This window comes from Melospiza melodia, chromosome 2 (genome assembly GCF_035770615.1).
Source record: "Melospiza melodia melodia isolate bMelMel2 chromosome 2, bMelMel2.pri, whole genome shotgun sequence".
In the NCBI taxonomy this organism is placed as follows: Eukaryota; Metazoa; Chordata; class Aves; order Passeriformes; family Passerellidae; genus Melospiza; species Melospiza melodia.
Window position 1 is genome coordinate 83,477,655 of NC_086195.1, and position 16,335 is coordinate 83,493,989.

At 44.8% G+C, this 16,335-nt stretch overlaps 1 protein-coding gene across 3 annotated transcripts in view; it reads left to right on the forward strand.

The window, feature by feature from the left end:
- Positions 1-16,335, forward strand: part of MTUS2 (microtubule associated scaffold protein 2) — a 264,605-nt gene that overhangs the window by 225,278 nt on the left and 22,992 nt on the right. For all 3 annotated transcript variants that reach the window (XM_063149100.1, XM_063149101.1, XM_063149102.1), the window contains one exon: positions 13,193-13,259. In XM_063149100.1, the coding sequence (XP_063005170.1) occupies positions 13,193-13,259 (67 nt within the window). The remainder of the gene's footprint in view (positions 1-13,192; positions 13,260-16,335) is intronic.

Sequence of the window (16,335 nt, forward strand, 5' to 3'; positions counted from 1 at the left end):
TGAAGTGTAACAGTGAATGTATTTGCTTTCCTTATTTCCACTGTAGTTTTCAGTCTGACCAGATTAGGGTTCAGGATTCCTGTGACAGGATTCTCCTCCTGGCTAACAGCAGAGTGTGGATTTCATTCCCTGTCCTAGGGATTTGCCGTGTGCCAGAAAAGCTGACTCTCCCCAAATTCACCACTTTATCCCTGCTTTAGTTTTAACCCCCATCTGATTCAGTGCCCAAACACTTGAGGGACTTTAAGCAAGGAAGCTGGGACAAAACAAGTGACCAGGATAGGGGAAGATTAAAACATTTCCTTTGACAGCAGTGCTCATCTTCATTGGTTTCAAGCACTCACAGAAATACAATGTGACTGGCAATTTCAATAAGTGAAATTGGAAAGACAGTTTAGGACTAGTTGAGGCTGTTTTCAAATTTTACTGCTTGCAGAATTGAAGAATTAACAATACTGACAATAAATCAATTTCAGTCTTTGAGGCCAATGTTTGGCCTATTGAAAAATAGATTCAGTTTCCCAACTTGTCTGCAACTCTGTCAGTATACTCAACTTCCCTCTTGTAGATATCAAAATTCTGACAGAGTCCACCTGCATGTTCTGTCACACAAACTGTAACAGAGTTTGAGGAGAGCACATGCAGAGAAATAGGTTGTGGCAATCACATAAAATGTGCTGGATGTCCCTTCTTTTTGCCTTGCTCTCCTGTTTTTGGCACGCCACTCAAGGATTTTCTGAGCCTCCTGTTCAGAGTACATTGCTGGAATAGCATTGCCCTGTTCTGCCTCTGCGGTGCCTCAGACAGAAGCCCTGTCCCCGGGAATGCCGCCAGCCCGGCTCCTCCTCACGCCGTGCTTTGGGGCGCTCAGTGTCGCTGCCACCGTCACCTCCCGCCGCTGACTGCGGGGAATGCCAGGGGCGGCAGCTGCCGACAGCCCGGCCTATCCATCGCTCTCCAGGGCCGACACACCTCAGACCCTGCCGTGCCTCAGTCGTGCACCAGCTCCTCTGCATCTGACTGACACGTCTCTCCTCATTCCCGCAGTCTCCTGTTCCTTGTCTCCCTTCACCACTGCATGTCCCTTTGTCCTCTGAAATGCCACCTGCAGTACAATCTTTCCTTTCGCCTTAGTCTCATCTCTTTTTTGAATCTGTACTTTTGTTTCTTTACCAAGTGAAGAAATTACTGAACTTTCGGTATGCCCCACCTCAGCCTTCTCTCCCAATAATCTCTCTCTGTATCCCCATGGTGCTGCCTTCAGTCTCCTTGGTCCTCACCATTATCAGCTTTCTCCTTGCTTCTTTTGTTTATTTCCATAAGCATTGGATATTGCCCTACCAACTAATTCCTGGAGCTGGCAGTCCTCTTGCAAAAACATTTCCTTCATGTTTCCTGCACTGTCTTTTGCTGCTCATGCCCTCAGAGTGTTATCTATTCAAATTAAATGAAATATTTGTTTGACATACTTCACATGCTCTGCCCCTCAGCCAAGCTTTCCAGCATTTCATAAAGGATGAATAATACGCAGTTCCCTTCAGGATTCTCCTGCTCTGGGACACACATAGCTCTGCATTACTACCTTTATCTCCCAGAGCCTTCCCCAGTCTTCAGTTCTGTTTTTCCTTCTCCATCTTCACACTTCGCCACATCTTTGCACTGTGAAAATCCAGGGAAAGCACTATATCTCTCCCAGGAAGGTTAGCCAGCCTCCATAAAATAGGGAAACATCAGATACTAATGATTAGGAATTAAAATCTTCTTATATATGTTAGAATATATGTATAAAACCCTGATGATTGACTGTTCATTCTCTACAGAGCAGAATGTATACAGTGATACATAAAGACCATTATGGAGCTAAAGAGAATAATGTGCCCCATTTGGGGACTGTAGTAAATTCTAAAATATGGCTAATTTATCCCTACCTCTGTCAGTTTAGTTCAGATAGCTGTAAAATATTGGAATTGCTTGGGCAGTAAATACGCATAGTATTATGTGCATTGTGGAGGAAAGCATTGATTCTGCCACTGTAGGGGAAAATTGCTGCCCATGGTGCCTCTTTACCATTAGAAGAGGTTGTTTATAGACTGAGCCACTCCTCTGGGACATTTAGGAACATGCAGGTATCCTCCTTGGCCTTTAATTGCCTAGGAGCCTTACCCTGTCAGGTGCTAACTACATTGTGTTTCCACTGAAGTCAATAAATACTGTAAAACATACCCTGTTAAGTCACTTGTCTTGTGCAATTACTTTTATGTTTTAAAATCTAAATTTACAAGACTTCTTTCCTCTTAGGTTTGTTCCTAATCCTTTACATAAGGAACTTACCTTTCTTTGTGGAACTTAACTGTATTTTCTCTTTCCAGTAATGAAACAAAACCACAGCTTTTATGAAGAATGTTTTTTTAAACTAACAGTGCAGGTTTTCCCAGCTCATGTTGATCTCTGTCTTATCCACAGACTTGTTCATTCTGCCTTGAAGGGAAATGTGAGCCAGATCTGTTGGGACAGAGCTCCATGCAAAGCAGTTTGGCAGAGGCACATTCACATTCTGGGTGTGGACCATCAGCAAAATCCATAGCAATATATTGGTATGGAAAGGAAAGGCTAGCAAAGTTCATTCCAGGTCATCAAATCCAGATCCTCCCTGTTGCCAAACACTATAACTTCTTCTCTAAAATGATTGATTCTCAGCTTGAAAGTCATTATATTTTCCTTTGTTTCTACCAGAGAACTGTTTCAGATTCTCTTGTGATTTAGGTATGCCCAAGTTCACATTCTTTTATCCTTACATAAATACATTTTTTGACTTTGAAGTACTTCTGCCTCTCTTACTGTTCTCCCTATATTTGTAGAAAGCTGTAATTTTCCAACTTTACTGTTGTTTTCATAGAAGAAGCAGATGTGTATTTACATGGTACCCCTCCAGTGGTGTAGGTTATATATATTCCCTGCCTCAGAACTGCTATCCCCCAAACATGGGGAACCAGAGCTGTTTGAGGTTTCAGGTGAGATCTCTCTGTGGCTTTTCTTGAAGCACTCAAACTTCCCTCTTAGTGTTTCCTAGAACCTAAGGTTGTATTTGCTTTATTCACATCTATACAGTAGACATCATTCTTATTCATTCCATGACGGGATAAGCAACACAGGTTTTTGCTGTTATTTCCAGCTGATGAGTTTCCATCTTCTACTTGAATTTCCTGGTATTTGTCCCTGTGATTGGGACCTTGGACTGCTCAGTATTCTGTATTTCTTATCACGACTGCCCCTATATAGCCCTAAATAGCATTCAGCGTGACAAGCATGGTGTTTTAACTCTCTCACCTTGGTGTTTTAGCATCTCCCCTGATGGACAGTGCATCCCAACATCACATCAGCATTCACTAATATTTGACCAGGGTCAAAACTGAACGACATAACTTGCCCTCAGGATTGATTGTTTGAACTGCTCTCTTCATTGTCTCCACTCAGCCCAATAGTTCCATTTACTGCAACTCCTTGTCCTCTTCCCCCAAAGGCCTTCTCCCCACTTAACACTTCTTCAGCAGCTCCCAGTCTTTCCCAGACCCATGAGCAATGTTGTGGTGGTGGCGCCACGTGGTCACTCGGTCCCCAATAGGTGGGAGTTACATATTACCCTTATGTAAAAATATCAATTATTTCAGTGTACAGAGGCAGCAGTCTGCACTGGTGTGGATCTATCTGCCTTTGATGCTCTGTTGTGCTGAACAGGGTGTTTTTAAAATATTATTCCTGTCAGTATTTGATCCAAGTGTCACATGCCACTGAAATCAAGCAGATGGCCCTTGCAGTTTAAAATTAAGAATCAATAATTTTAAAACCTTATTTTGAACCTGTTGTTTAAAGTGTCAGTTCTCATAGAATTTGGGTGTAGGGGCTGGCCTCTCCTTGGATGTGCCTGCTTTGCTGAGTGTTTTGCTCCTGTCTCAGTTACGTTCATTTCCCTTTCTGTATCCTTAATTCCCGAGGCATTGCTGCCCTCAGGTGTGTGCTCACAGCCCTCCATATAGTAACCAACCTGTCAGCATGCTGCCACCGCAGACCCTCCTAAATTCTTTCTTCATCCTCCTTGTTTGTGTGTCTGACTGAGGAACTGCTCTTTAAAATAGTTTATTTTTTCCACTTGCTTTCTCAACTTTGGTCTTTTCTCACCTTAATGCTACACACCGGAAAGATGAGGTTTAATTCAAACTGAGTTTAGTCTTACTCACCTGAAAGATGAGGTTTAATTCAAACTGAGTTTAGTCTTACTTTCTCCAAAAGGATCTAAGCTGACCTAAGAGCCCAGCAGCTTTCCCAAGCACATCCTTATCCCTTATCAATCCTAAATCAGCCTGTGGGACCTCAATTCGCCCTTGCCAGAAGGACAACAGATGGTTTCTGCTTAATTTAAGTTTCACTTTAATATTTTCTCTTCCAGTTTAGTGCTTAAGAGATACTAAAGTCATGCATAGACCTTGCTAGCTAACATTTACCTTGGATTTATGATCATGTGCAAGCCACAAATCCCCCATTCTTAGCAAAGCAGTTGAAGAAGATGAGTTGTTCATTTTAAAAGCATTACAAAAGGAATATTGACCAGGTTTTGTTTTCCCTGCCTGACAGTCAGAGGTGGACCTAAATACTGTAGTTCTAATGGCCAACTCAGAGAAATGCCATGGTAATTTGTCTGCAAGTGGTTATGTAGGTTTTTTGTATGGCAGTTAAAAAATTTCCAGTCAGGATTTGGGCTGTAAAAGATCCAAATTACAGATTTCAGGTTGTGTGGCAAGAAAGAGAAGCTCCTACAGTGAGGATGAAATTATTTCACCACACAAGGAAGTCTTATTGTACCTCTACTCTGTAGCTGTTCAATAGGCCAACCAAATTACTGTTCAGATGCTGAAAGTTAGGTCTTGAAAGCAAATGTTAAAAGGCGTTTGTAGTAATGTACTTGGAGCGCAATTTTAAATTCGGTTTGGTGTTTTGGTTTTTTGTTTATTTGGGTGATAGGCGGGGTTTCTATCTTGTTGGCTTTGTTTGTTTGTTTGTTTTTAATTACTTGACTGTGATATTCTAAAACTTTAGTTGAAGTCCTGGCAGGACTGGGGAAGAGTGAGAGAGAGAATAAGAAGTTGACATAAACTGAAGTTACCTGAGAATTTAAATGTAATTTAACACAGTTTTGTTGGACATTCTTGTTGGCTCCTACTATTTTTAAAACCACTTTGTGCATCACCAGTCACAGTTGAACAAACATTTAAACAAAAACATCTGTCCAGAGAAGCACAGACTTGAGCATCTTTCCCAGCAGAAGGCAGAGCTGTTCAGCAGTACGGGCAATGTCACTTTTCTGTATGTTTGGTAGTGATTTGGCTTTCAGGAAAATAGTGGTTTTCAGGTTAAACAGCACAAGTACCACCTTAGGTGTGAGTCATTGAGCTCTTTTGCCTTTTCCCGGCATTGGCTTTAACGTAAATTGTTAGAGGAAAATTGTAATGTAAATATGCCATGCCAAAGGCAGCAGCCCAGGAGAAATGAGGCTGCTGCAGCTCCATGTCCTGGGTCCGGCCAAGAAAATGTATTCCCAGAGGGCAAACTGATACAGACCGGATATATACAGCACGCCCGTGTGTATAGGCAGCTTAAGGTTAGGTTTTGTGATGTAAATATATAAATGCAGGGGCAAAAAATTATGCCAGCCCTTGAGAATTACAGAAGTCTCTGAGTACGTTGATACTGGTTTTGCCATTACGAGGAGTCACCGAGGTCCAGTGGGTGCTGATCGTCCTCACGATTTAACTAAGCGACTTCAGGGAAAGTCCTTTCGGGGCGATTAGAGCGTCTCGGGGAGCGGGGGGACACCCGGGAGCGGGGGGACACCCGGGATGGGGGGGACACCCGGGAAAGGGGGGACACCCGGGATGGGGGGGACACCCGGGAGAGGGAGGACACCCGGGATGGGGGGGACACCCGGGAAAGGGGGGACACCCGGGATGGGGGGGACACCCGGGAGCGGGGGGACACCCGGGATGGGGGGGACACCCGGGAAAGGGGGGACACCCGGGATGGGGGGGACACCCGGGAGAGGGAGGACACCCGGGATGGGGGGGACACCCGGGAGAGGGGGGACACCCGGGATGGGGGGGACACCCCCACGGCGGGCGGACGAGCTGGCGGCCGGTGCCGCAGCCTGGGGCGAGCCGCTGGCAGGCAGCGCCCGGCCCGCGGAGCCGCGCAGCGCTGCGCTCGCCCGGGGACGCGCCGGCACAACCGCGCAGGACCGCGCAGAGCAGCGCAGGACCGCGCACAACCGCGCACAGCCGCGCAGGACCGCGCACAGCCGGCAGGACGGCGGGGCCCGCACGGCGGCCGGGAGGAGCCCAGTGCGGCAGATCCGGGAGTGGATTTGGGAGCGCTGCGGGACAGCAATCCGCCGGCAGCCAGCCGGGACCCGCTCGGCTTAAAGGCGCCATCCGAGCGGGAGCGCAGCACGGGGACCGCGCTCATCGGTGCCCGTGGATGCGGCACGGAGAGGAGAAGCCAGCGGCACCCCGGCTGGGAGCCCAGGCTCAGCCTCGGGTTTCAGCGCCTCTGCGGCTGTCGTTGCGAAGTTTGCGGCCCCGTCCCGCAGCCGCCCGCCCCGGCACTTCCCTGCGATGGCGCTGCTGGACGTGCCCTGCTGTGGGCAAGCCTTTGCCAGCCGGAGCGGCCTTTTCGGGAGAGGCCGGATCCAGCGGCGAGCGGCAGGGCGGGCAGCGCTGGCCGGGGGCCGGACCCGCCGGGCTCCGCAGCCGCCCGCCCGCGGCACCGTCCCTTCCCCGCTCCCGGCACAGCGACCCCGGCCCCGGCATCCCTTGGCGCCCCGGGAGGCATCGGGGTGCCAGGTGCCCTTGGCCGGTCCCGGCGCGCCGGGACGTGACATCCCTTTGTGCTCCGGGCCGGGCGGGAGGCTGTCCGGCGGCTGTCGGTCCGGTGGGCGGCTGTCCTGCCAGCATGGGCAAATGCTGCTCCACGTGTTTCCCCCCCTCTCTGTGCGAGGACGAGACGGTACTTTTGCCTCTTTTTTAAAGTCCTTTAGGGAAAGGGAAGGACGGTAGCGGTGATAGAGCGTGTGCTGCTGCTTGTCGCTGGGGTCGGTGGCGGATGCGCTTCCCGGGAGGCGGAGAGGGGAGCGATGCTCGGCTTGTTTGCACTGTGCTGATCTCCCCTTCGCCAGGGACAGGTCTAAGTGTCGCTTTCTCATGCACTGCAGTGCCTTACATAAGTTTATCCTGCAGTCCAAATGGAAGGGTTGCATGCTCGTGAAGCAAGGAGGGACTGCTGGCATCTTCTGTAGCAACAGTCGGTTTGATGCTTTGCTCTGCTTCTCTTACATTTGTAATAGCCATGTGGAGTACAAGTTATAAAGGAAACTTGCAGAGAGTTTTAAAGTTTGAAGAGAGGTTATTCAGCCTCTAGCTGTCCGAAAGTTTTACACTCCAACAGAGGAATGACCCTCCAGTCTAGGAGAAGTGAAACAAGACAAAACTACCTGTTTTCTTATGTTTGTGTGAATCTAAATCAAACACATTCCTAGGCACCAAAATGGGTCATGTAAGAAATGTCAGTGCAGAAGGTAGAGACAACAAAATGCTATTTTCCAACAACAGGAAAATAGCATTTGCAAGAGATGTTGTGGGACACCTTGAATACATAGTTTTTCCCATTATTCTTCTGGAAACTTGCCTGGATTTTATGTACAGAAGAGTGAGAAAATTAATATATGCATTTAATTTGCTTAATAGAAAATGTCTTGGCAGAAACACGTTTGTGCAATGTATTTTGTTAGAGTTTGGCTTTATGGTATATTCATATAACTGTTACATTACAAACTGATAGTGTCTCCCATTTACTTAATGATAGTTCAAATATAGCTTGAGATATGCTACTAACCAGGTTAAGAAAAAATGTGTGGGTTAATATAAAACTTAGCAAAGTGCAGTCACTGTGGAATATCTAAATGCTTGTAAACTTTAACCAAACTTTAACCTAAAGGGTGTTATGAAGAAGGATTGCCTGACAACCAGCATGATTGAACAGCAGTGTTAAAACACCTCTTTTTAAAGGAAGATTGTAGGTAATTTTGAGTATCAGCTGCAGTGGGATTCAGTTATTGCTTCTACAAGTGTCATCTGAAATATTTATTGGTACAATAGAATTCCCAATGTATATGATTCTCTCTCCAATTATAATATAATACGTTGCCACAGGGAGGTCTGAATACAGCACAACAGTGACTAAGCACCATTTGCAGGTCAGGGCATTTTTTTTTAGTATTTTGAAAGCTCTGCATGGAAGACAGCTGTTTTGGAGGAGCAGTTTTAATAACAAGTGCCACAGAGCATCTGTGTGCAGAGAGTTTTTAGGAGATACTGTGGAGAACTGAGAAGTGTTTGTACAGTGGAGACACTGTACATGCATTTGGATCTTAGAATATAAGCACACATGTAAGCTGGCAGGGTGGAGAGCCATGTCAGTTTGGGAAGGTAATTCCAGGCTCCCATGATTGCTTCCTAGCTGCTGCTGACTTCCTATGTGGGTCTGAGCAATTTTCTGGTGCTCCTTACCTGATCTGACCCATTTTCATTTCTATGATGGATCTACTATTACTTACCTATTGTTTAAAAGTACCTGGAGGTTTACTTCATTAGTATTTTTAATTCATTAATAGCTCTCAGTTAGGTTATAGCTCTCAGAGGAGAGAGACTCTAAGGCAAACCTCAAATCTGCCTCCCTATCCCTCAGTTATTCCTGGTCAAAGGTAGAATCTCGACTTGTCTCCCTGATGATGTTCCTTGAGGATGTCTTCCTGTCATCTGAAGCTCCATGCAACTAAAGCAGAGCCTTTCATGGAACCACAGAATTACAGAATAGTTTGGGTTGGAAGGGACCTTTAAAGCTCATCTAGCCTGAGACCACTGCAGTGAGCAGGGACATCCTCAATGAGATCAGGTTGCCCAGTGCCCCATTCAGCCTCTGGCCACAAGCTTTCATCACTACCTCCTCTCTTAATCTGTTTGGGCAACGCCAGCATCTTGCCCATCCTCAGGTCCAGATTATGACTTCTCCTACCAAGTTATTTTGTCTAGGTCCTTGCATGCAGTTATATCTAAATTCTGCTGATTTTTTTTTAAGCTACGCTTCTTGGTTTGGCCATTGTTATTTAATTGCACAAACTCCTGTTTTATTACTGCACCTCTGCCTACCTGCTGACTACCTGCCTTGTTTTCTGTAGCTGTTGCACCAATGTAAGTCATGCCTCAGTCCATCCTCATCATATTTTGGGTTGAATGGAGAACTCACAGGTGTCTGTTTCACTTGCTGAAATGCTGTCCAACATCAAACCTTTAACAGGCAAAATATTGGGAGGTCTATGTGCTTCAGAGCTCATGATAGGAAAAAGAGTTGCTACTGTGTCTTCTATTCAACAGATCAGTAGGACAAACATATCATTCTGCCTGTCTTATTCTACTTTTGTTTCTGTCTGAAGAGATGGGACATATTCCAGGCACAAGACTTAATCATTATGTTGCAGAGTTCAGGAATGAGGAAGATGTTTTTCTTCATCTCCATCATGAGTGTAATCTTATTTTATGAAAATTACTTCACTGTCAGAGTAATTTCTTGGGATGCAGCCAACAGAAGACCTTTGTCATAATTTTTCTAAAAAGTAATGCAGTCCATCATTCATAAAAGTACGTGAAAAGTAAATGTGACATTTTGATTTGTGCAAAATGCACTGTATTGGTCTCACATTTTTGGGCATTAAAAAAGGGAATTACAGACCACATCAAAGCAATATTTTTTCTTCCTTGCCATTTAACTGTTGCACTGAAAATGGTGGATATTTGCACAATCTCCTTATGGGGTCTCTGATCTTTTCACCTACTGAAAACAGGTGGGTACCGTCGATGAACCTTATTAAACCTGAGTTACATTTGGCCCTTGGATGCTCACCTGCAATGGCTCAACTCCAAGTGGTGACCTAGTAGAGAATCCCTGCAAAACTCCTTTGGTATGCTGAGCCTTAGTGGACGCAAAACTCTTGGGAGGGCACCTCAACTCTTTGCTCTACTGCTTCTTACCTTGTCTTCTCTTTCAAATAGTTTGTTGACATAATTGATGAAGACTGATTAATGGGATATCCTCTTGACTTGGTTTCTTATCCATTTGTTTTGGGGAAGTTTTCCTTGTGTGCTTGTGAAGTTTTCAATTGCATTGATGTTTTGACAGTGGATGTATAGGAATCTCAGCACTGAACGTGGTAGCTTTACATTCCAAAGTCAGATCCAGATTTGCCTACTGTAATGTTTGGTTTCCTTGGCTCTGGCATTCCCAGTTCCCTGGCTACACTGACAGTGGAGTGCTGGTTATCTGCAGAGCCACACTGCTGATAACAAGCAGGGGCTCTTTTGTTTTGCACTGCTGTCATGTTTACAGTGTCGCAGGAACATGTGCAGGCCAAACCCATCGTGTCACACTGACAAAGCAGGTTGCAGTTACAGGAGGTGTCAGGGACTTGTGAGTTCACTGCACATCCAGGAAATCATGAGGCTGACTTGATGATCAGCCAAAGCTGCACCTCGCTGCTCTTCCACAAGAGGAAGATAAGGACTCATGCTGTTGCTCTCCAGAAGAGCCCTCTGAGAAAGAGAGTTCTACTGCTTGAGGCCTTGGCACTGAGGGCTACCCTTGTGCTTCTGATCTCCCAGGAAATATAAGCTCCCAAAGAGCAGACAGGAAGCTCTGACCAAAATAAAACACAGTGCAAGAAGTACTGGCAGAGCAGTAAAATGACAGCCAAGGCACCTGAGCTGTGCTGATCTGGCTGCCATGGAAGCCCCAGGGGCTGCTCTGCTCTGGAAACCACAGCCCCAGCGTGGTGGGAGGCAGGCATGACCCCCACTGCCCTGGTGGCTTGGTGCTCATGCTGGAGATGGAGTTATGGGATAGCATGTTTAAGCTGGCACCATGGCAGTTGTCCACATTTTTGGAGAGGATCCCACCACCAAGTGTCCTCAAGGGAAGGAAAAACCTTAGCCAACATAAAACATCATGTAAAATGTAATATTTCTTATGGGGAATCAAAATTTTTATGCTTTTCCTCCCCAAAAATGGGGGTTTTACCTGCTTTTAACAATCCCATTGAGTTTTGCTCATCAGTAGGTGATGGCAATGATTTATGCAGAGCTCCCTTGCTTTGAATGGCTTCTGTTTCAAAGAATGAGAGCTGGTAACTCGAGTGGATGCTTCCCATCTCCAAGTCCTGTGTATCCCTGAGCACCCTCCTCCAAGGGCACCAGGCCTGGCAGTCTGTCAAGAGCACTTCTGAAAGTGACTCCAGTGAGTTAAACACACCATATGGGCAGATGCAATGATATTCTCCAAAAGGGGAAACCTTACTCCTGTAAGGCTGCTGGTTTGGGAATCTATGTGAAGGAATCTGTTTTTTTGCTATATCAGGCTGTATTTATCTGGACTTTTTTTTTTTTCCCATAACTTTTTGACTAATTAAGAAAAAGAAATCTGTAAGAATCCACATAATTTTATTCTGAGCCTAATGCAGTGGGTGAGGACTGGGCACTCTGCAGTCCTGGCACACGGCCCCCTGTGCATTACTCAGCAGGGTATGGAGCCAGGAGGAGCCACTGGGGGAGCCATGCCCTGCACTCCTGCTTCTGCCCATAACTGAATGAGAAAGATGCCCACATCATCTGGGGCTCCTCAAGCCTTCAAGGCTCTCAAATCAGTTCAGTTTATCACTCCATTTACAGCAAACTTTCTGGAATGGATGTAGTTTGGATCTGGTGGAAATCATCCCAAAAGGGCAGTATGTAAGGGATTAATTCAAAGTCCAGATTCTATTATTCTGGTATTACTAGAAATGAAGTTGTGTTACTTCTCTTAACAGAGTTAAAAGTTAGGGGCAGGAAAAATACACAGAAACATTAAGTTCTGATTTTTTTTTCCACTTTCATTTCTGTAATATAAAACTGACTTGCTATCTTATCTGCTATGTATCCTGCAGCCAAAGTAATCCTGTCTGTGCCCTAGATTTTTATTAGCCTTGCTTGCTTAATACAGAAAGATTTGGTTCCTAGGACTCCTTTTAATTCAATTTACTGTTGCACTGCTTTTTGTATTGAATATGATTTTTCTGTAGTGTCCTTTAAGGATTCTTGACCTTTTCTAACCCGGGACATATTTATAGTAACCTGATCTAGTTTTATTAATCATTAGTGATCTTCCCAGCAGGGTACATTCCTTTGTCTTCTTTCTAATATGATTCATGATACATCCCAATTTAAAGTGCCCATATGATTGAACTGCTATGCTGGGATTTATTGTACTAAATCAGACTCCAGTGGATGGAGATAAGAATTTTGTTTGTCAGTTTGCACAGCACTAGTCAGATAACTACTGTCAAAGTCCTTGCATTTTGGTAATAACACCTTAACATTGCTCATGTAAATGCATTTTAATTTTCCTTTAGCCAATTCATCTGTTTTACTCCTTAAATATTCAGATTTCTTTTGAGACTAGTCAAGGAAAGGGGCCCTAATAAATAAATAAAATCACAGAAATAGATGTGGAGATGGGCATGAACATCAGGTTATTAGTGGTGTTTGTATGTGAATGCTCACCATGCATAAAATGGTGTGAGTACAGCAATCTGCTCTGTGAGTTTGACTTTGTGAATGTATTGATATGATTGGAGGTGGCTAAATGCAGGCTTAAATAGATGAAAAAAATTTAACAGTTTTAATACATCCATCTTGTACATGCAGTCCAGCCATAAATGATACACTGACCACAAAATTATAAAAAAATAGAGATGTCTTTGTAGACACATAGGAGTTAACAGAGTATTCTGCGCTGTTGTGTGTACAGGAGTGTGTGTACATGTACTCATAGACATACAAGGTACTTGTAGCCCACGAGTTGTAGCTCCTAAGCTTGATTTAAAAACTGAATGAGTTCATTATAATCCCACTCCTCTCCCCTAAAAATCCCCTAAAACAAAAAAAAAAAGAAAAAGTAGTATGTGGAATCAATCTAATCTGCTTTACTAAATGAACATGTGAAAGTGCTTATCTGGGATAAACCTGGGTACTATACATATTTTTTTCTCTTTTTCCTTAAACAGAATGAAAATGCCCTTGTGAAAATAAAGGAGTTAGGAGTCGAGCTTGAAAAGATCAGGGAGGAAGTTGGTAAGTAGTACAACGAAAGTAACAACAAAGTGATTTTCTCACTTTACATGAGAGCAGTTATTTTGATTCCCTGTGACCTGATCCTGGGGAACCTCCATGGTGAAATGTTTTCTGAAGCCAAGTGGGAAAGGGTTGTGTGATTGTGCAGGGAACCTTGATTTTACCTCTTTGCTGTGCAGATGAGTTCATCACCACACACACTTGTGCATCATCTTTGCTATACAAATTGCTCTCCATGAATCCATAGCTTCTGTCCTCAAACACCAGCACTGCTGAGAAGAAAGCACAGTGTCATGAGAAGTGGGAGCTTGGGACCATTGCAGTGCACAGTGACTGGGAATGCATCACGAGCTTATGAACATTGCTGTGTTTCGCAGTTCAGCTACAAACCAAAGGACGCCAAGCTCAGAATTTGCTTGTTAATATCTCTAAGATCTCTTGCTGGTTGAGAGACAGAAAGAGCAATGCATCCCATTTGGTCTGTGTGTTCCCTGTATATCTGCATGCCCCTCTTTTGCTTTTGAGTTTCTGATCTAGACAGCAGAGAGAGTGTAAAGATACTGCCACTCCTGAGAGAGAGGGAGAGAGGGTGGGATTTTGCTCTGGCTTCAGCCAACAGGCTGAGTTCTTCTGGGCTTAAATCTCTCCAGAATGAGTGTGGTGTTGGGTTCATCTACCTCAAGGCAAAAGGAGAGCAGGACCACTGCATCAGGGCACACCTTGAGTACCAGCAGGTGTTGGAACCACTGATGACTGGAGCTATGAACAGGAGGGACCTCTCAGCTTTCCCTGCATGTGGGAAACCAGTTCCTGGGTCACCCATTAAGTACAGACTGTGTCAAGTGGCCAGCAAAGGGAGGCTCAGGCCAAACCCTTGTGGGATGGGCAGAACTGCAGATCCTCCCTGTGTTTTGCCTTCACCTTGCCTATGACAGCCCACTTCAGAAAAGCTGAGCACAGCTCTTTTCAGATGCCCAACATCTTGTGCTCCCTGCTTTGCCCCTCTGAAATGCTTTGGCTGATTGTCATTTCATAGAGAGCTTTATTGTCCCCATGGCCAGTGTATACTGCAGCAATGGCAAAACAGGTTTCCAGTTATTCCCCAATGCCTGCCTTCCTCCATCCTCTGCATCTCCACAGCTCTTACAGAAGAATTGTTGCCAGTGCTGCTTTCTTCAGGCAGGGCACTCCTGAAGTTCTCAGTTCAATAGCCACTTCTCATTTGAGAGCCCTACCTCAATCTAGCAGGTTGGGTTTGCTCATTTTCCTGAGTGCTTTTCTTAAGTGGTGGCGACATGGGAAGGAAAGAGAGGTTCAGTGCTGGAGATAAAGAGCTCTGCTTCCATTTACACCATGTGTGTACAGCTGAAATGAGCACACATCCCCAGTGGTTTTGCTGGAGAAGAGAACTTTGCCAGGGGTATAACTGGTGTCAGTTTGGGGGTCTCAGAGCAGCATGCTCAGTAACAGGAGATCCCTGCTCTGCCTGCCCTTGCACATGCAGCAACAGACACCTCCTCTGCACAAAGCTGAGACCTGGTGGCATGTGTGGGGACAGCTTTGGTAAGAACCACAGACACCCCAGGAAAGCACCCTGAGCTGCACTGCTTCAGAAGGGAGATAAGCTGGAGTTGTCTATGGGCTTTCTTTCTCAGAAAGGGAAAAGATAGTGTGACACAGTCCTTTCCTCAGTGGTCCTGTGGGCATGTGTAATGGAGAGGAGTCATTACAGGCCACCTCTTCCTCCCATCACTCCAGAAGACATGGAGGAGTGGAGGAAATCCTCTCTGTGCAACCCTGAGATAGCATGGCCAGCTAGAACCACTCCCACCAGGGACGAACAAAAAGATGAACATGTGCAGGTATTGCACTTCAGCAGAATGTGAAATAATTCATCAGCAGTAAAAATCTTAGCATATATCCCTAAATATCCCTAGCATATATCCCATACCCTACTATGTATGGGAGGTAAATTATTGTGCTTTTTAGTATAAGTCAAAAATTGCTGCACAGTCTGTTTTCCTTTGGTATAAAATTACAAAACTTAATTTTGTGAAACAACCAATGTTTTAAATCTGTGGACAAGGCGAAATGGTAAATGAGAGCATTTCTCATCAGTGCAGCTCTTTGCAGTCTCTAAACAGTCCAAGCTGAGGTTATTGCTGCAGGCATGAGGGTGCTCCTGGACACATCCAGCCCACCTGTGCTATAGGAGGATTATTTTGGTCTCACTTTCAGATGGATCAGTGTATTGTACAATATTGTACATTATTGATGCAAATGAAGAATGAAACAGTCCTTTATTTGACAACAGCAATGTTGGATGATTCTATGAAAAATTCAGAGAAAATCAGAGCATATTATTTTGACTACAAGCAAGCTGTAGTTCTGACTTTCTTCCATTACTTTAATAAGTAAGTTTTCATTAATTTAAAAATAACCTGTCCAGTTAAACAGCATGGGTGTTGGTCAGAAATTCCTGATTTCTTATGTGTAAATTCACCATGTCAGACTCACTGATGTAAATGCCTGAATGAATCAGTAAAACAAGGCTGGACTAGCCAGATTTGATACAGGCAGTGAGTCCAACACTTAGTTGTTTAGCTGTAATTCAAAGTTATAATTTGGGTGCTGAATGTGCTTGGTTTTCACAGTGTGCAGTCTTTAACTTCAACAGAAACTGCAGAAATCTGCTATGCAAAGCAATGAAACTGCAACAGAGAACCCACTGTTCAGAAAAATAAGAATATATGTTTAAGGAAAATTCTTGTGGTAAATAAAACCATTGCTGAAGCAATAGCAGCAATGGACCATGTGTAAAAATAACTTAGGGAAACCTGCATCCTTCTGGAGCCAGGCAAAATACTGAGGTCAGACAACACTGCCCAGTCCTGTGAAAGTATCACACCGCATCTGAAACCAGCATGGGTAAAATTGTAAAGTGATTTTCCCTTCCCAGACCTGGGGAGGAGCCTTGGCCTCTATAAACACTGAAGGACTTGTTATTTAAAGCAATAAGGTTTGCTCATGTATTTTGCTAGAAATAGCAAGGCTAGGAAAACATGACAAGCAGCCG